This window comes from Anarhichas minor, unplaced genomic scaffold (assembly GCF_050575085.1).
Source record: "Anarhichas minor isolate MPS153535 unplaced genomic scaffold, ASM5057508v1 ptg000136l, whole genome shotgun sequence".
Lineage (NCBI taxonomy): Eukaryota > Metazoa > Chordata > Actinopteri > Perciformes > Anarhichadidae > Anarhichas > Anarhichas minor.
Window position 1 is genome coordinate 4,327,443 of NW_027466582.1, and position 20,610 is coordinate 4,348,052.

The following is a 20,610-nucleotide window of genomic DNA, read 5'->3' on the forward strand; positions in this document are numbered from 1 at the left end:
CACACACACACACACACAGATGCATTGACACAAACATGCAGACACTCTTTCCACATCAAAGAAATTGTGCAAATCCCCCGATGTTAACAACAAATGAGAGGAGAGGAGAGGAGAAGGAGGAGAGGAAGAGGAAGAGGAAGAGGAAGATGATTTATTCATACCTTTGCATGGTGCAAGTCCACCCCGTACATGGACAGTTTCTTGGCATTTTCTAGAAACTGGACGTCAGCCTGTGCTGGTGTCATTCCCCTAAACACCCACAAAAGGCAAATTACTAAAAACACCCTGAGATTGGAACAGTATAGTGGCACAAATCAAAAATGTCTGAAATATACGGTATATAAAAAAGACACAGTCATGGTCCCTTTACTTTACGTGAACATGTCTAAAGCCCTTAATGACAAGGAAAATATACACTCGTTGTTCCCGACTACTTTTGACTAAATGACCCCGTTCCCTCCGACCTGTGAGACTTGTGGAGTTCGAGAACCTTCTCCTCCATCTCTTTGTTCTGATTGGGCGCAAAGGTCAGCTGACCGACGTTGTCCAGAGGCCGAGGCTGCTCGGGTTCATGGTCACCAAATTCTGCCTGTAAGCCGAAAGGAGACCACAAATACCGATGCATGAAACGGAGACGAGTGAGCGGGTAAAGCCACGTGTGTAAACTGCACACTTGAGCGTGAGCAGCAGACATACGGTGCACACCGACACGTACCTGCAACGTGTACGACCCCAGCAGAGCGTGAGTGACAAACGAGCAAGGCAGTCGTCCAGAAGCCACGTCTTCACGGAGCTGCAGACACAACAGGTACCTACAAGAGAGAGACAAGGGGAAACAGGTTGGGTTTAAGTTGAAACCAAGTCTACTCCCAACAACCGAAACCCGTTCTAAGCTCTTCTTTGAACTGAAACCGGCTCCATTGTTCGTGATAATAATAAAGCGATCCAAGCAGACGAATTTCCTCCGGTGAGGCCCGAGGGTCAGCTGGGGCAGATTAGACGTCTTTGTTGGCGCTGTGTTTGTTGAACAGTTTTCTTAGTGTGCTGGTACACTGGCTTGTTGGGATGACCTTCTCCTCATCACGACCAAACTCAGATGCATAACGTGTGTGTGTGTGTGTGTGTGTGTGTGTGTGCGTGTGTCGTCCAGTGGTTGTGTGGATTAACGACGGTGTAATGTGTCCCCTGCTGTAAATCCTTGCTGAAGAATTCATTTTGTGAATGGAGCGTCTGTGTGAAATGACTAATTCAGACACCTCAGAGGGCCGACCGCTGAAAACATGTCATTGAAAGTCACTTTGGTGGGACTTGATGACATGGAGGCTTAAGCCCCAGTCATCCAGTTACAGGGCTTCTCTTCACTGCCCCAGCACAATAACGCATTTCACCATGTTAATATTACACAATGAAAAATAATTTTAAAACGTTTTTAATGAAAGGCATTACTTTCCATTTATATATGGAATCTGGGTATTTCTATTGAAACTTAACAAAAGAGGAACAGGCAAATAAAGTACACACCTGTCGTGTTGAAGGATAAATAGTTACTGGAGACCCACAATGCACGTCAGTTGGCACTTTACTACGTGTTAGTGAGTGTGTCCTCGATTAGCCTTTAGCTACAACCCTCCGAGAAGTTGTTCGCCCCATTAGACATACACTCCAACTTAAATGCTTGCCCGTGTGTGCGTGTGTGCATGCATACGTACAAGTTTAAATGAATCAGCACTGTGCACAAAGCCAACCTGTGTTTGTTTTGTTTTTTACTTTTGTTTTGTTTTGTAGGCCTTAGACATCAGAGTGAAATGGCCATTAAAAAACAATTAATGTAGGTTTAAGTAAACCTCTAACGTGTGTGTGTGTGTGTGTGTGTGTGTGTGTGTGTGTGTGTACCGGGTAATGTCTTCAGTGAGCAGTGAGGGATCAGGAGGATAGAACTTGACGTTGAACACAAACTGCCCGTTGTTATCTGGAGAAAGAGAGATTATTGTTCAGAGTGATTTACAGCACAATTCAATTACACATGTACAGTAAATACAGGGGAATATGTATGTATGAGAACTGGAAAAGCTGTATGATCAGGGTTGTATTTATTTTGCAATTCCATCCGTCCCTCTACCCATGTTACCCATCTGTGTGTGTGTGTGTGTGTGTTTGACAGACAAAGAGAGAAGTGGCTGTGAGTGAGCGCAACTAATGCAGAACAGATTTTAGACAGTACTAAGCCTGGTACATCGCAGGCACACACACACACACACACACACACACACACACACACACACCAGCAGAAGATCTGATATTGCGTAACCTCACTCTGGCTTCATCAAATACCAAACGGTAATCTTTTTTTCATCAGCATCAGAAAACAAAGACACGCAACATCACCATAATATCTTCATCATGTAGTCATAATGTGGTTTCCTTTTGAATTTCCCACCAATCTCCATTTGGCTCCAATTTCCTATTCTCATCCCTGCAGGAGGCCACCGCGCCCTGCCTGCCACCTTCTCCATCGCCGCCCTTTCTGTATTGCTCGGCACCACAACACACGCATGCACACACACATGCATGCACACACGCACACAATATAAGATGGAGATCACGTCATCTGGATATTTCCATCCGGTAAAAGCTGACATCACATCGAGACCATTTCCCTCTCCAAGGTTGCACACAGGTCGGCGTTTTTTCTCTTAAAAGTGAAACTTGGGGAGCTTTTTGGCTGTGAGTTAAAGCCCGTTTGGACTTATACTGTAAAAAGGAGACGCGAGAAAGAAGCAGCAAAAGAAAATAAGTGAAGCTTTTCCTGAATGAGAGACTCTTTCATGACAGTCAGCTAGAGTTATTGGCATATTCTTCAAAAATCCTCAGAAAATAATGACGTAGGAGACCAACAAACAATACATTTAAAAAAACAGTCCAACCACAAATAGCACAACTTCTCATTAAATACTCAACAATCAAAATACCAAACTGGAGAAAGAGCAAACTGATTAATCTATATTAGGGCTAATCGATAAGTCAATATAATTTATCGTCTTTCAATGGAATCATATAGTGAAACAATCATATATCTAGATATCGTGACACACGATAAATTGTCTAAATTAGTAATAAAGTAATAACACCAGAAAATCTAATTATTTTGCAGTAAAGTTAATTAAATAAGAAAATACTCCGTACTCTTCATTAGCCATGTGTTAATTCAAACAAGGGAATAAAAAAACATCTGGATATTTCATAGACGCTGTATCGTGACATATAAAATGACCTTAATTGCAATAGAAGATTTAGGCCATATCGCTCGGCCCTAATCTTAATTCTAACAAAGATCCTGTTCGTCACTGCACTCTGTACCGACGTCAAACATGCGTACCATGGACGCCGTCACACACGGAGGATCCCTTTTTAATTGTTACAGACGTGTATTCAAAGAAACAAAGGTTTAACTACGCCTGGCTGCTCCACACACTTGATAGCCATCCATCAACAAAGGATGAGATGCCTCGCCTCGCCCCGCTTTCATAAATCAACAACAGCTAATAAAGAGATTGTTAAATAATGAAGCAGAGGGATCATACTTTGGTAACTTCTTCCACGCTGCCAGCTCTGGCAAGACTGCTGTCGTTTGGTTTCGAATGTCTCTGGTGTGTTTGTCTGACTTTGTTGTGATGCCGTTTATTTTTCCTTTAATATAAAGATACCTGAACACTTCTATTAATTCAGGATTCATATTTAATTCATTGCCTTTTTGGCTGAGAAGTTGGGGCCCCTGTATTGTGTGAAACAAGTTCTTAAGGCAGGCAGAGGGAGACCGGGATGGATGGAAAATTAAAGGAAGCAAAAGCGTGATTTAAAAAATAAAACTTACTGCGTATCTGTCTCTTGATTTCCTTAGTGGGATCCAACCAACACTGGAGAGAGCGAGCGAGAGGTAGTGAGACAGAGCAGGAAGAAAGTTAAGCTCTAGCATGAAACAGTGTCACAAGACACTATACAGACGTTTCTACATGTGTACATTACTGACTTATTATTACGGTACATCCTGTGAATGTGTGAATGCATACCTTCTGTTCATGGCTGTCCGTGTATGAGAGTCCAAAGTAGTCTTTCTCCATTAGGTTGAGGTGCTCACACACCTTAAAGAACAGGAACTGGCCCTTGGCACGTTTCTGCAGAGAGAGAGAGAGACAAACAAAGGTTAGAGTTTGTGCATTACTGTACATTTTGATGGGAAAACCAAATATTTAAAGGCCACTAAATCATTTTTTCCAGTTGAAATGTAATTTTTAAGCTTGAGAAATCGCAGCAATATGTATGGCATGGTAATAAAGTTCCGGTTCAATCCTCCCTATCAATGCATCTCTGTTTCATTACATCAGTCCCATTATTCTCTCCGTCCCTCCATCTGTGTCCTGGCAACGCATTCCTTCATAGGCCCGATGGGGGCCTGAGCCATAAAAGTCCTCCACACTCAACTATGACAATGACATTTAGCACACATCCATTCATGCGGTGCACGAGCGTGCAAGCACACACACACAACGGCGCCCTTTAAAACAGACAGAAGGTCAGACAGAGAGCGGGTGGAAAAGATGTGAAATAATGAAATAATTTAATAACGTTCATTTCTTTTCAGTTAGCCAGCACAGCTTCAGTCTAACGCTGTGCAGACACACACACACACACACACACACACACACACACACACACACACACACACACACACACACACACACACACACACACACACACACACACACACACACACACACACACACACACACACACACACACACACACACACACACACACACACACAGGGTAGGGAGCGTGGTGAAAGTGGAAGGAACGAGGATGAAAGAGTGCATTTTTCTTCTCGTCCTGGGACAGCTGGAAACATCTGCGGTATTTTCCTACACTCGGTCAAAAGACATGCGCCACATTCACACACTCACAGTACAGCTGCATTCTGAACGCCCAGAGAATGTGACCTTTCAGGGTGTCTGTGTCTGGGCCGGCGTGCCTCCAAGCAAGGCACTGCCGTAAGAAGTACTGTCACACATGAGCATGGTTCACCACATCAGGACTATTTACGTATTGCAGAGTTAACTGTTGATCCACTCTGCACTATACGCCTTTTCTAGGGCAACAGCTTCGGTCCAAGTTTACTTCCTGTCAGCTACTGCGTCAACAAACAATGGAACAGAAAATGCAAACGGACCAATTTAGAATTTTGATGTTTACATCCACAGCTTGCATCCCCGGCATCAGAAATCACTGTAAAACATCAACAAGTACTTAAATGTTCTAATTACAAAGTTGAGATGAATTGAATCATATAAACGTAATCATAAGGAAGAGTGAAACCATATAATGACCATATGAGGACTCGAGAGATGACTTACTGGTAAACACGAGGCAGTAAATGCACTGCTGCTCCATGCATCCAACCCCAACGCCACTTTGCCCGATGTTTGCAAACACTACTTGACTCATGCCTGAAACCCGAATGAAATTCTATGAAGCGGTACTTAAACCGTGTGACACTAAAATCCTGCTGAAACCAATACTAATGAAATTCTTAGAAACAGCATTAGGACCACGTGACACTAAGACTCTCCTTTGAAACTAGCCGTTAAGGTTTCCACGCGAGGCTTACCGGCGAATAACATATGCAGCGAGTTATTACGCCGGGATACATTTGATGGCATCCGTTTAATAAATAGGACGTGATAGAAGGATAGACGTGAAGAGTAGAAACTGGTGTGTGTGTGTGTGTGTGTGTGTGTGTGTGTGTGTGTGTGTGTGTGTGTGTGTGCGTGTGTTGGAGGCCTGCTGGGCAAAACAGAAAATGTAATCTCTGGAATGCATTGTGCATCTCTCCCTCTCGCGACCTAACTATGCCATGTGTGGAGGGAGGGATAGATGGATATGGATGCGCGTGTGTGTGTGTGTGTGTGTGTGTGTGTGCGCGTGCACTTCAGGACAATAGCAGTTAGTCGCACTATCAGCGTTTTCTGTTGCGAGACAAAGCAGCTACTGTTCAAACCACCGTAGACACTCACAGGCGCGCTGTTGGGCGTTGGCTTACTGTAGATGAGGGGAGAAGGGTTTCGCCGTGGTAAAGTTGCCGGTTGAAAACCCCCCAAAACTAAATGGGAAACCCTGGATCCGGGCATGTAACTGTAAACAGCTCAAGTGGACCTGGACAGCGGCTATTCTGGGCTGCGTCCCACTGAATGTGAGGCAGTGTGCTTTAAACCATAACTGTGGTATTAATGAGAAAAACACATGTTGAAGGACCATCGGATAAAAAGGAACTGTGCAGAGACCTTTCTGTTCAAATTATTTATTCTTATCTCTAAATTTCTAGTTAAGTAAATACCAAATGTAAACACTTGTGGGTTGTAGGGAGCTACAAGAGAATGACTTTTAATCACTAATGGTAATAAACAGAGTCTGTCACAGCAGCATGGAGAACATGTGACGTTGTGAGGACCTGTATGAATATGTTTGAGTGTGTGTAGAGGGCTCTAGGGCACGTGCCTATTAGGGAGTAGCAGATGCCGAAAACTAATCTGGTGGGACCCCCATAATCTCCCAGGTTTCTGTGTGCGTGTGTCTGTGTGTGTAAATCCCCCTTCCATCTGCAAGTCATTCCTTCCACTCCTCTTTTGGTCTGTCTGTGCACTTATTAAATATTATTTAGAGTGATTCTGGAATGCCATTTTTCTGTGTGTGTGTGTGTGTCCTGGTCACCAGACAAGCCCCTGTAGCGTGCTCTGCATTTATCCCCTTAACCCCGCCCCAAACAATGTGAGCGGTTGCTTCTGCCATAACTGCACTTTGAGTCAGAAAGTTAAATACCCCACGCTCACACACACACACACACACACGATCCTATTAGCAATTACATCATTGACACAATGGCACCCACGTGTGGCCTACATGACCAGCAAGAGAACATAAGACGGACAATGCGTCTGTCTAAATGAAACCTCCCCCTTTCTAAAAGACGGCGGCTTGCTGATTTTCCCACGAACATGTCTGCTGTGTGTCAGCGTCTAATCAGTCACTCACACACTTAAGTAGACACATCAAAAATAGAAAAAAACTGATAGTTAAAGGGACTATTTTATCTCGCACCACAACACTATTCCACATTCTGCAATTCAGCCACAACACACTGGTTTGATCCCATGTGATCAGAACAGACCACATTTTTTCTCATCCAAACTGATGGTAAGGAAATACAGAGAAATTTATAAAGCAAAAGATATTTCCACACGATGCATTGTTTAACCAGCGGTCTCCTCCACACCCTCAGAGTCTCGTCGACATCTTACCTCCACCTCGCAGTCGAAATCGGTCCCGTCCAGGAGGGTCACGTGACACACCATCATCTTCATCTTGGTCTTCCTCACCAGACGAAGAGGAGACTGGAAAATAGAAGTCTGGCCTCCTTCTCCTCCTCCCTCCTTTTCACCTCCCGCCTCCCCTTCCTGCTCCTTCTGCTGCTCCTCTGCTCCGTCTCCCTCTGCTGTCACCGGCGTCTCCTCTGGACTTTTCTCAGCGCTCTCTTCCACCTTCTCCTCCTTGGCAGGCTGACGGAGTTCGCGACGAGAAGGAAAAAATGAATAAAAAAGGAGAACAAATGATGTCAAACCACAGCTACACAGTGTTCCCCACTGTGGCCATCATGTACAATCTTCTTCAGTAGCATGAAGGTAATCTCCTGAAATCCGACTGTCAAAACTGAGCGAGAGGGAAGACTACGTTCTCTCGCTCACTCTCCTTTTGTAACTCCCCATCTAGTCCGAAATTTGCTCTTAGAATCTGCAGGCGTTTCTTTTGGCCTGATTACTGAAATTCTGATGTCACTGGGTGGGCCTGGGTGTCCTAATGTGATCACTGGATGGAACAGTTTGTGCATGTGTGTGAGGGAGAATGTCTCTGTGTGTGTGTGTGTGTGTGTGTGTGTGTGTCTCTCGCTCTCGGCTGAGCAGCAGTTTCAAACAGTCGGCATCTGCTGCTGTAAATATTTTTGTGAACCTTTAAACTGTTTGAGCATCGTCAAAGAAGCTATCTGACAACATCTCATCCCTGGGTTTCTTATTTAATGTTAAAATTAAAATAACTAACCTAATGAAGTCTGTGTGTCCACAATAATACTTGGCTGAGTATTATAGTTCCACCTCTGTGATTACAAACATTTTGGCAAACAAATTGGTTTTTGTTACATTTGGACAGAGCCAGGCTAGCTGTTCCACCCTGCTTTCAGTCGTTATGCTAAGCTAAGCTAGTACCAGTTCTCAGAATATGTGCTACTGGGCCGCAAGGAAACCATGTGATTTGGCATAAGAGCTGAATATTAATTACATGATTACAGGCTATTTGATTTCTGTAAATAACTCGGTGTAGTTTTTCCTCATCACTCTCTGTCATAACCCCAACAATATACCAATGTAACTTTTCTGTTATCACCACCGTTTAGCGTTCAGCAGGACATTCAATTTTTGTCAAGCCACTACTTGTCACTATCTGTATATTTAAAAATGTAATCATATGGGAATGAAGTGCCCGTTTAGTTCAGTTTTTATGCTTACACACATTATTTTGCACTCTTTTGTAGCCTGTCTCCCTCTCCCCGTCATTAAATAACTCATATAAAGGCTTATTTGTGTAATGTCTACTTTGTCTTCCAGCAGGAGTACTGATACGCTAACGTCTGACCAATACCTCAGTGTCTGCGCTGGCGGTGGAGTGAGATTCTGCTTCTTTTTCCTTCACTGGCTCCGACTTTACCGCCTCCTTCTCTTCCACTTCCTCTGCGTGGCCGTTCACTTCCGGGGCAGACTCGTTCTCTTTCTGTGTCTCCTTGCTAACGGCGTCCTCTGTGGGGGGCACCTCCTTGGTCGGGGAGGTCTTCATGGGTCAAGGACAGACATTAATAACCCAACCAAAATATTCATTCCTAACAGTTATGATTACAACATAAAACGATAGTGTATAATAAGAATTTCACCTGGCTCTGAGACTTCTGCTTCTTAAGCCATGTTGGCAGGTAGCGAGCGATTCCTTTCCCCTCCTTCTCTTTCTCCTTCTCCTTCTCCTCTCCCTCAGCGTTGGCTACTTCCTGGGTCTCTTCCGTGGACTTCTCCGATTGGTCCGGCTGAGCGGCCGACTCCTCGGCTTTCTCCTTCACCTCGGTCTCAGAGCCCGCTTCTGTTGTCATGATGACACGTCAACCTGCAGAGCGATGGAGGAGAGCGTTAGATTTGATTTGATCACACGGTGACTAAATTATTAACGAGTATTCTTATCATATGTGTATATATGACACATAGATGTTAGAGGTTTATTTCCTGGATCCTTTAAGGATACGCCAAAACATACAATTTAAATTATATTCCGTTTTCATGCGTTGATAATGATAGCATTTTCTTTGGGCTGCTGGTGTACCACCGAGAGCTGGAGAAAAATCGGACTGCCCCACTGAATTGTGCACAGATATAAATCTTTCATGGCACGCAACTTGAATTTCAGTCTGGAGTATCTTTAATAAATGAGCCACATGGTCCCATGTTATGTTCTTTGAGAACGACCAATGTTAGACAAAGAAAACATCTCTGGAAATACAAAGTAATTAGGTCCTTTAGTCAAGCCATGTCGGGAATATGAACACAAATATTATGTATATTTAGTGTTATATAAGTTATCCAAGTCTGGCCATTTGGCTCGCAGCTGTTCGCACATGAGCTCATGGCTGATTGAAACATTAGCTCTTGGGTTGGCGTCATCCAAGTCTTTTTCACACAAAGTACACAACAAAAACACAAGAGTTTAGCATGTCATTATGTCACACAACGAGTTTCATCTGGGCCAACAGCTGGTTACATGGAGTCACTCTCACACACACACACAGAAAGAGGGGAAATTACTCAATTCTTATTATCTGAGTCATTGGTTTTACCCTGCAGCTGTGGTCAACACACACACACACACACACACACACACACACACCACACACACCACACACACACACACACACACACACACACTTCAACCTAAATATCTTTGGCAGCGCTGTCCACACACCCTATCACGGGAACAGACATAGTAATTCAGCATGACACTAATTTGTTGCTAACACTGGAGGACCATGACATCAGGTCTTGAGGTGAAGTTGAGGTCAGGATATGCAAAACCTGTCCAATAAGGGCGTCTACCTCCATACACAGTCTGCTTTGGTCAGGTGTGTGTGGGTTTCTACATAAGCAGCTTCAGGCGGAGGGTTAAGTTATTGTCATCAATGTTCCTTTCAATGGTTCTTAATCTTCCTTTTTCTCTACTGTTCATTATCATCTGCATTTTACTTTCTGACCATCTCACCAATTCTCTGACTCTCTTTTCTGCCCTGCCACCTTCAATAAGAGAGGAAACACACACACACACACACATACAGCGTGCAGCAGTGGTGTGTAGGGAGGGGGCGGGAGTAAAAATAGAACAGGTCTCCTTACGCATGATCGGCTAATGAGGAGAGGAGAGGAGGAGGAGGGGCGATGGATGGAGAGAGGTGTGCATGTAGGTGAACGTCAGAGAGGAAATAGAATGCTGTGTGTGTTTGTGCAGATAAGGAGAACAAACACAACCGACTTACATTTTATCAGGAGGGAATCCCGGGGACAGTGCACAACAAACAGCACTCCCAAGCCCATTGGTTCCAATCAAAGATGTTAATTTGTATTCAGGTCAGGGATGTGTTTACTCTTGCCGGTGTGGCTGTAGGGATGGAAATATCTTTCTATTGGATAGATTACCACGAAATTTGCCAGTTATTTATAAACATCCCTAGAGGAGGACTTCTAATGACTTTGGTGATCCTCTTAATTTCCATCTTGTACCACCAGCAGGACTTTTTCTGTACAACATTCATGGTTCAAAGAGGATAAACCTTAATGACTCTGGTGAATTGAATCCACGCCGAACCACCTGGCCAAAGTTTAGCTGTGTGTGAAGCAGGCACGGTGACACTGTTAAACAGAGAATTTGGGAAATGTTTGTAAGTGAGCGGGCTGCCATCTGTGTAGGGATCCAAATCCATTTTTAATCAACGTGAGCATCTTTCTGTGCGATGGATTCGGCTCATGCCTGGTTTGCTCCTTCATTCTTCCGACCCTGAATCAAAACAGGTCTGTAACCACCTACTTAGTGCAGTGCCCACTCCTCTGAGACACTCGGTGGACTAGCTAGCAGTGCATCTATGTGTGTGTCTGTGTGAGTTGGCATCAGAGTGCAGCTTTTTTGCGAGATGTTTCGTCACGGCCTCTTAGGCCCGCTTTAAACCGGCCCTCTCTCTACACACCGGGAACCTTGTTCTACCTCTCTCACAACTTTCTAACTCACCCTCTCCGTCTCTTTCTCTCTACTCTCTAACCCGGGGTGGCTCTTTTTTTTTTTTTTCACTAAATCTCTGCACTCATCTCTCTCCTCTCTTGATCCCTTTCTTCCGGGCCTCCCTTTTAAATCCTCCTCCACTCGTCCGCTCGCATTATGTCTCCCTAAAACCCGTCCTCTGCCTCTCTTCTTCCCACAGTCCTTATAAACAATGCCAGAGACATGATTACAGCCTCTCTTCATACATACACATACGCACACTGAATGGCAGTAACATCACCAGCGTGACATCTAATGTAGGTCCGTGTTATGGGGCTAGCAGTCGTAACAGAACAGTATTCTCGTGTGACAGTATTTCATATGAATGTGCTAAACATGGGCCAGAAAAAAGCCTGCAGATTCAAGAGAAACACAACACACAGCTGGTTCAACCAGTGGCTTCAGAGGAGGCGTTTCTGTGTTTGCTTTTCTTCTGCTTCAACAACTTATCTTTCTCTCCATCCGTTTCCTTCCCTTATCTCAACTTCTTTCCTCATCTGATCACCAACTATAATCTTACATATTTGCTGGCTACTTGGCTCTTGAAAGCAGCTTATCAGCATTGATTTTAGTTTAAGATGGTATTCTCTGCTCAACTCAAATCAGATTATGACACAAATTCCACCTGCTGCAATTATTCGACGAACAGCTGTTGCACATGACGGTCACAGCGAAGATTACTACACAACACATTAAATCCAGTTTTAACATCGGTTACTATGAAAAGAACTGATGGACACAACTTAATGGCCTTACCTATCGGTGCTTCTGTCGCTCTCTTTCTCACTGTAACTCCTTTCCTTTGGTCTCTTCTTCTCACCTCCGGTTTCCTTTGTATCTGTTCTCACTTTCTTTACCTCTATCTGCCTTTTTTCTTCACTTCCCGCCTCTTAGCAAATGCCTGCCCTACAAACCGTCATTGCCATTTTCTCTCTTCCATCCTCCCTCGTCTCTCCCTCGGAGCTCTGCGTCTGCCTCCCTCGGGACTATCGCTCGGAGAAACGAGGGCAGGAAAACAGAGGGAGGAGGAGGAGGGAGGAGGTGGTGAAGAAGAGTGTGTGAAAGACAGGAGCAGAGCTGAGGCAAAAGGGAGAGTGCTGGAGGAAGAGAAGAGGTGAAAGATGGGTGGATGAAGGAGAAAGGAGAGAGAGAGAGACCACACCTACTGTGCCATATTACTAATGGACACTAGCATGGACGATCTACAACCCGACACCGAGCCATTACCTCACAGTCTTGATATTCTGCAATTACATTCTTTTAAGGAAAGAAAACATTACCGAAGAAATTCAAATTGAACACAGACCTTTCCGCTCATTTATTTGAACTAAAGAATCCCTGTGCTGACTTTTATATACACTTCTACGGATCAGAGTCCCCGTACGAGACTGTTTTAACCCCTCAAACTGTCACAAACAGCGCACTGCACAGATACAAAAGCTCTCTCGCTTACAACTTTATTGCCGTCTGTCTGGGTTTTATGGGTTGCCGGCAAAGCAACGACAACTTCCTGACCTGGTCTGTGCACGAGGGATTGCAATTTCGTGGGTGTGTGTGTGTGTGTGTGTGTGTGTGTGTGTGTGTGTGTGTGGGGGGGGGGGGGGAGTGAGTGCAAAAGTCAAGAAATGGAGAGAAAAGACAGAGTAAGCTTCCTGGCCTTATTGGTGTTCTGTTACTATCTGATGAAGCAGAGAAGACAACGCTCCGTCTAATAAATAAAACAACAGACACCTTGCTATAGGGGGGGGGGGGGGGGGGGGCGTTTTCCATGGCAACGACATGCATGGAATACAACAATAAATCCCCATGGAGACAAGAGATTACCACAGCAAAAAATACAGATTAGTGGACGAGCGTGGAAGTGACAATAGAGATTATAGCGTGCCTAAACCCATTTCAGACCACATCCGATTTACAGCAGATATTACGTGCTGGACCTGCAGGAAGTCCTTCCCTCCCTCCTCTCACCCTTGATGCTGCACACCCACTAGAAAAGGGTCCTTGGCTTACAACCTATTAGTGATATTCTAGTAGCCATTAACCAACCATCTTACTCGATCCTTAATCAAGGACAAACATCCTACTTGTTTAGATTCGGACCAGATGTTTTTCCAAATGAGGAAGCCATTCATTCAACACAACCCTCGACACCGCTTGATAAAATGTGAGGTGTTGGCGGTGATTCAGATGTCTGGAAACAGGCCAACCAGCCTTGTGTGTGTGTGTGTGTGTGTGAGAATGTAGTAAAAGGTATTTTTATACCATAACATCACAAATCTTTACAAAGGGATGTGTGTGTGTGTGTACATTGGTCATGTACAGTGTGGAACAAGTGAATTAGCTCTACTTTCAACCACATGTCATACACACACACACACACACTACATTAAAGACCCCCAACACTGCAAACTCTATCAAACTTCAATCACAGTTTTTCACCAACAGTGGAAGTACTTCCTGTAAAACTTTACAGAAATAGATGCAAAATAATCACTTTATCCTGAAAACTGCATTGCTTGCTGTCGATGTGGATATCATTAATTGCTGTTTGTTTGTGTTGCTTCACGGTTCACTTGATTACCAGTATAGTGTTTTTAATTGAGCCACAAAGATTGTTTCTGACAGCTGGTGTACACTGAGCGCAATGAGTTCCAATAAATTAAGGATGGAAATAAATAAATCGGCCGGCATTCAGGTGGGACAAACTAATAAAAAAATCCAATCCAGCAGATCGCGCTGGGACGTCCCGAACGCAGACGCAACGAGCCAACAGCTTTTCTGACTATGCCACCGCGGACCGACAGCCAACGGTGACTGAGCCCGGTTTGGTTTTGAAATAACCGACACGCGTACACACAGAGTGCAGAATCCTAATCTGTGCTGTTCTCTTCTACGATCTGTCCATCTGTCACGCAATGACACACACACACAGATATACCAAACGCACAAACTCATAATCAGAGAATCACTTATAAAACACGCCGGCTCTGGAACGTGCTGTCAATCACATGACATGCGCATGTTCACACACACACACACACACACACACACACACACACACACACACACACACACACACACACACACACACACACACACACACACACACACACACACACACACACACACACACACACACACACACACACACACACACACACACACGCTGCTGGTGTGAACATTTTGAACATGCCTCGTCCCTTTACACTGCACACTGACCCTCACACTGAGGATTACACAAAGGATAATCCCTGTGTATGTTTGTCTGCTTGCCTGTCTGTCCATTCGTCCCTTCATCTTCCTCTCCCTGTCTCTCCCAGCTACACCTGATATCAACGCTTTAAAGGGACACACGCCTCTTTGCTGCCTCTCAGTTTGAGCTCATCTTAAATGTCTGGTCAGCTCATGAGGGATGCTTAAATGACCGATACCATGTCATTACTTTTATTACCGTGCTATTACCGTCAGCTCATAACTGCTGTTGTCAGCTGCAAAACTATACGGCAGCAAAACCATTTGAGTTTTACTCTTCAACACCAGCATGCTCAAATCAGCTATTTAGGCTATAACTAATATTTATCACTTTACCAAACTGGTTCAGCCTCAGTCAGCATGTCCTTTAATTATATATATAGATATAGATATAGATATAGATATATATAATTAAAGGACATGCTGACTGAGGCTGAACCAGTTTGGTAAAGTGATAAATATTAGTTATAGCCTAAAGAGCTGATATATATAGATGCTATGTCTTACTGTTACACCATATTACCATTTTATTTAAAGCAGAGAAAATGGTCAACCAATCTAATTTTGCATTATTGGTAAGAAACAAGAATTGTGGGAAATGTAGGACGGTGAAAATGCGTTAAAAAAGAGCAAAAAACAACTTACTAAGATAAAAAATAATTTATATTTTATGAACCCTTCTAGTGTTACAAGTCTCTCTCTCTCTCTTTCCGTGTGTGTGCATGTGTGTGTGAGAAGAATGGGTTAGCTCATAACTACTATTGTTAGCTGCTAAACTCCCCTATTCAGCGATTAAAGCAGTCAGGCGCAAGTGCCCCTGTCTGTGTGAATGTGTGTGAGTGTGTGTGTGTGTGAGTGAGAGAGAGAGACAAAGAGCTAAAGTATGGGTGGGTCACACGAGTGCACATGAGATGAGATACAGTTTGCTGTGTGTGTGTGTGTGTGTGTGTGTGTGTGTGTGTGTGTGTGTGTGTGTGTGTGTGTGTGTGTGTGTGAGTGTGAGAGAGGGAGTGAAATAGACGGGAAAGAAAAGAGGAGGAAAGCAGGCATTAGATGGGAGGAGAGAGAAAGAGAGAGCGAGTTAACTTGTGGTGATAGAGCACTGCCCTACGTTGTGTGTCTCTCGCTCTCTCTCTCTCGCATTGGGTGTGGTGTTGCTATGGCAACCCACATCCCATAGAGGCTGGCGACAACAGGTGCCTTGGCAAAACAAATGACTTCATGGGGCATTGGAGGCTCATTATCACAGCGGCCTGGTGAGGAGAGTCGAGGGGAATAACATCTTCCTCCGCTGGCACAGACACACACACACACACACACGCACACACACACACACACACTTAACTAAACTATTAACCATAACCCCTGAATCTAAAAGAAGACATTCCCCTTGTGGACGCAGTAAGATGGCCTCATTTTCAGAATATCACCCTGTTTTCTCGATTACCGCGAGGACGCGTCTGCTCTACAGTCCGGACACGGACACGGACACACACACACACACACACACACACTTATGTGAACTATATTGCAGCGACCCGGCTCTTCTCAATAGGTCAATGACGTGACCAGACAGATTATTTTAGGCGGCCCTTCGTATCAGCTAATCGCAGACCAGTGACCTCTGACCCCTAACCAGGAAACGGGAAGTGTGGCAAAAAAAAGGGGGGGGGACGGGGACTTCAAACCGGTTTAGCTCCCCCTTTATCGTCAATTCTCATTTTAGCCGCACATAGCATCTGTGTCTCTCTCATTACTGTCAACATAAAAACAGGAAGTGTCAAGAGTGCAAAACATCCGTAGAATGGTGTTTTTGATTCTCGCCCTCTCTGAACGTTTGAAACAAGACCCCACCCACTCCTCGTTAGTTCAACGATCTCCTCTAACTTCACAGGTACTCATAGTTTAGACCTGTGGGAAACACTGACTATTGACACACATTTCACTGGCTTCTTCTTTACACTCTTTCCAAGATGTTTCACAGACTTCAGAGCTTCTCAAAGGCTACTAACGAGGTTCACTTCGCTGGTCCCTCTCAACCCCTCTTGCCTCCTCTCCTCTCCCTTCCTCTTCATCGCTCTGGCCTGCTGTCCCACCTCCTCGCTGCTCCCCACGTTGCTGACTTTCACTGCGACCCGAAACGAAGGCATGAATAGCCAACACACAAAGCAGCTGAATGAATCCTTCAGTCACGGTAGGTTTTGATGAAAAACTGACCATCTCATCTCGGTATTTACCAACCTTTATCGCCACACACTGAGATCAGATATGAGTATTTATAGGACAATATTATCCTTTATTCTGCTGATGTGAACCTCTGTTGCTCCCTAAGATGTGGCTTTTTTAAAAGATGAAGGCTGCGCCCCGTCCTGCCATGCTCAGCCTCTCTGGGAGAATGTGACCCTCCGATGCTGATTAATCTGTTTTTAACTACGCTTGGCCCCCTGCCAAATCCACGGGCCCACTCTCTCTCTCTCTCTCTCTCTCTCTCTCTTTTTTTATTCTATCACCTCTTTCAGAGCTGGACACTTGCAGTCTGCCCTCTCTTTATCCCCCGCTGATGTCAAATGTTGCCTTTCAACACAAGTGTTTTTCTAAATCTGCTCTAAAAGCCTCTTGTTGAACAAAAAAAAATATATGACTATGCTAATCTCCACAAACAGGATTTTTTTTTTGTTCAATGCAATTAAGTTAACGCTGATGCACAAGTTAAAGTCAACAGTACTTGACATTTACATTTTGGGGCATTTAGCTGACCCCTCTTACCCAGAGGAACCTCCCACTCCCTTTCTGTCCCCTCCATCACACACGTCCTCTACATCTTTATCCCCTCCCCCCTTCACTCTCCACACCTCACCCTCTCACTCCTTCCCTCACTGTCTCCGTGGCTGTAATAAACTGAACATTGCATTACAGTTTCCATTCATCCGTGCCCCTCTGATCTTCTCTGCGTGAATGCGAGTCCTGTGGCGCCCGCTGGCCGAGCAGCTCTTGAGAGCTGGAGGCTAATAGCCGCCGGTCACGGCCGACTGCTGCACCGTACAATATGTACACCTTTAGCAATGCTCGGGACTGACCCGATGCTATCGTGGGGGAGATGAAGGCTTTGATTTGGTATAAAAACACTTTGATATACTAGAAGGCAAAAAAAGACAGGATGAACAGTGTAACCCTCGGACATATTCAGGAAGAAACAAGCGGGACAGTTTACGGGACAATTAAGTTTTCTAAAATATCGGCTTTTCTAAAAAACACACACAGTTAGGCGATCTGTGTGTGCCTGACGTGATGTGACGTGTTGTGCTCCTGTTGAACCGACAGGGTCAGCATGGAAACACACACACACACACTCACTCACGGATGTTCCCATAGCCTTTCCGAATGGTTAAGCAATATCTCTCTCTCTCTCTCTGTCGCCCTCACTCAGTCTCTCTTTCTCCTCTCGCGTCCGACTCTTACTCACGTCCTCACTGCGTCCATCAGTATTCTTTTCTCATTTTGTCACTCCACCTCTATTTATTTATTTTTTGTCGCATCTCTCCAACCCTTCACAAGGTGAGAGAGAAAAGTACAAATGCAGTACTGCACACAAGCATTCGTTGTGTTTTCCTTTAACTAACGCATCAGTGAAAACACATAAAAAAACTGCTGAGAAGTTATAGAATATGAAAATAACAGAAGCCCGAGTCAGTTTTACTATCTCCTAAAGACAGTGACAAACTAGTCTTTTAGTGTAGACACCTACAGGAGATCATTCTTGATTATCAATACACCTGTCTTCAGCTGTAAAGTATCACTACTGCTCCATGGACTTCTTTGTTGTTCAAGATTTTATCAATCTCTAGCGCTCGGGAATTGGGAAGAAACACAAAAAACACATCCAAAAAACATAATTTTATAAAAACACACAGATCCTCAAATGGCTGGGAACGTATGGGTTGGCATGGTACGACAACGGCGATATTGAGAGAACATCGTGCACTCATTCTGGCGAACAGGGAGTCAGTTCCAGCTACATTTAATGAGCAGATTCTCCCACAGAACAACCAATTAAGGCCTCTCATTAGTGGGTTGCACAGAGCCGCCACTGTTCTGCGCATCCTGAGAGTCTGAGAATGAACATGGCACTGATGATTACAGATAAACTGTATGTACACACACACACACACAAAGAGAGAGGGGGGGGGGGGGGGGGCTGACGGACGACTTGTGGATTTCCCTTGTGGCTCACCAAACCAACGCTTCTTCCCGCTCACACTATATGGAGCAGAAAATGTTCCAACGCAAATTCTGTATTCCATGAGTCTTTCTATCATGAAAGCTTTAACCTTTACTGAGGCGAGTTTTTCACCCACATGTTGTGCTCTGCTAAATAACCTGCAACACAATACAAAAATCACACACACACACAATAGCTGCTGAAAGTGATACCGTTGTGAAGCATGTGACGTTCAACTGCTGTTAAGAGACAGAGAGGTGTGTTAAATCAACACTATGGGCAGTTTTGGGTCCTTCGTTTCTGCTGTTGTTGGACTGCATATGATTATTTGTCGCCACTCTCAAATTTATCGGTGGGAACATATTTGTAACGACAAAGGAATATATGGATAAAAACCCTAGGAAGTCTGTTTAAAAGTAATTTAAATGATGATGTGAGTGGAGACTCGTTCTCTCATGAACGTACTGGAGCTGGCTGGCCGTGTGGCGTGATGGATGATGATGATGATGATGATGACTGTTACGTAACTTGCTCAGTTCCACGGGGTTTCCACTCTGCTCTCAGAGAGCTTTAGGTGGCATCGAGCAGAAAGATTACGGTCTTGTCATCGTATTTTAAACTAACATAGAGATGGGTTCACGTGGAAAACAAAGATCATGTGTATGGACCATCCCCTGCTGTCCAGTTTACATCCATCGCTTTAGAATGAAGAGTTATGCAAAGTCAAACAGGGTGTAGGGTCCTCAGCATACTTGTGTGTTTTCTAGGAAACATGTGACTTGGTGATGGCGTTGTGCTCATTATTCATGGATACATACAATAAAAGCATGAAAAGATGTATTTCCTATCTCTGGAGTCCCACATACACCAATAAAGTCCATGACATTGCGCCTACCCGGACGTCCTCCATTTCTCTCTAACCTACCTTCCTTTCCCTCAGAGGACAAGAGACAAGAAGGCCGCAGGCACCGGAGCCGAGTTGTGCTGATTAAAGTGATGAGTGGCACACACACACACACACACACACACACACACACACACGTAGATGAAGACACGTGGAGACGGATTAAAGGGTGATTGTTAGCAGCATTGCCCTAATATCAGTGTGCCTGTGCTGCAGCACACATCCACCATCGAACTGCACAAGGCTCCTATCAGATAGTTATTGATAGAGTTGCGTATGTTTGTTCAAAAGGAGAGAAATATATAACAGGAGTAGCAAACGGCCTCGAGTCCGACTGTGGCACCATGCGGACATCGATTTAATTCATCAAAATTGAATTAGGTTGATGTGACAGATACGTTTGCCAAGTGACACTGACTTTTTTTTTTTTTTTACATGTCAGCACAATCTCAGCTCAGTCCAGTGTGTCTGTCTGTCTGTCTGTCTGTCTGTCTGCCTGCCTGCCTGCCTGGGAAGTAGTTGAACCTTTGCCGTCTGTTAAACAAAGTGTGACTCTGCCTGGGAAATACACACACATGTTGTCGGTGGACAAATAGTAGTGAGAAAGTAAGACACGTTTAAACAGAAACGGTGGTGCAGTCGAAGGCAGGCCCACCAAAACTGAAACAAAGTCTACATTTTAGAGCCATTTAAATCAATCATTGACAGCAGAAATGTGCCATGCATGGTATGGTTAACGTAATCTGCTAGTTACATGGTCAAAATGGTCTTTGACTCTTGGCTTTCAATTATT

At 44.4% G+C, this 20,610-nt stretch overlaps 1 protein-coding gene across 3 annotated transcripts in view; it reads right to left on the reverse strand.

Annotated features, from left to right (window-relative positions):
- Window positions 1-20,610, reverse strand: part of epb41l2 (erythrocyte membrane protein band 4.1 like 2) — a 41,889-nt gene that overhangs the window by 20,337 nt on the left and 942 nt on the right. For all 3 annotated transcript variants that reach the window (XM_076083902.1, XM_076083903.1, XM_076083900.1), the window contains exons 2-10: window positions 9,029-9,252; window positions 8,743-8,928; window positions 7,350-7,607; window positions 4,068-4,172; window positions 3,872-3,914; window positions 1,894-1,969; window positions 716-812; window positions 465-589; window positions 162-249 (exon numbers count right to left, since the gene is read on the reverse strand). In XM_076083902.1, the coding sequence (XP_075940017.1) occupies window positions 162-249; window positions 465-589; window positions 716-812; window positions 1,894-1,969; window positions 3,872-3,914; window positions 4,068-4,172; window positions 7,350-7,607; window positions 8,743-8,928; window positions 9,029-9,238 (1,188 nt within the window). In that variant the 5' untranslated portion in view covers window positions 9,239-9,252. The remainder of the gene's footprint in view (window positions 1-161; window positions 250-464; window positions 590-715; window positions 813-1,893; window positions 1,970-3,871; window positions 3,915-4,067; window positions 4,173-7,349; window positions 7,608-8,742; window positions 8,929-9,028; window positions 9,253-20,610) is intronic.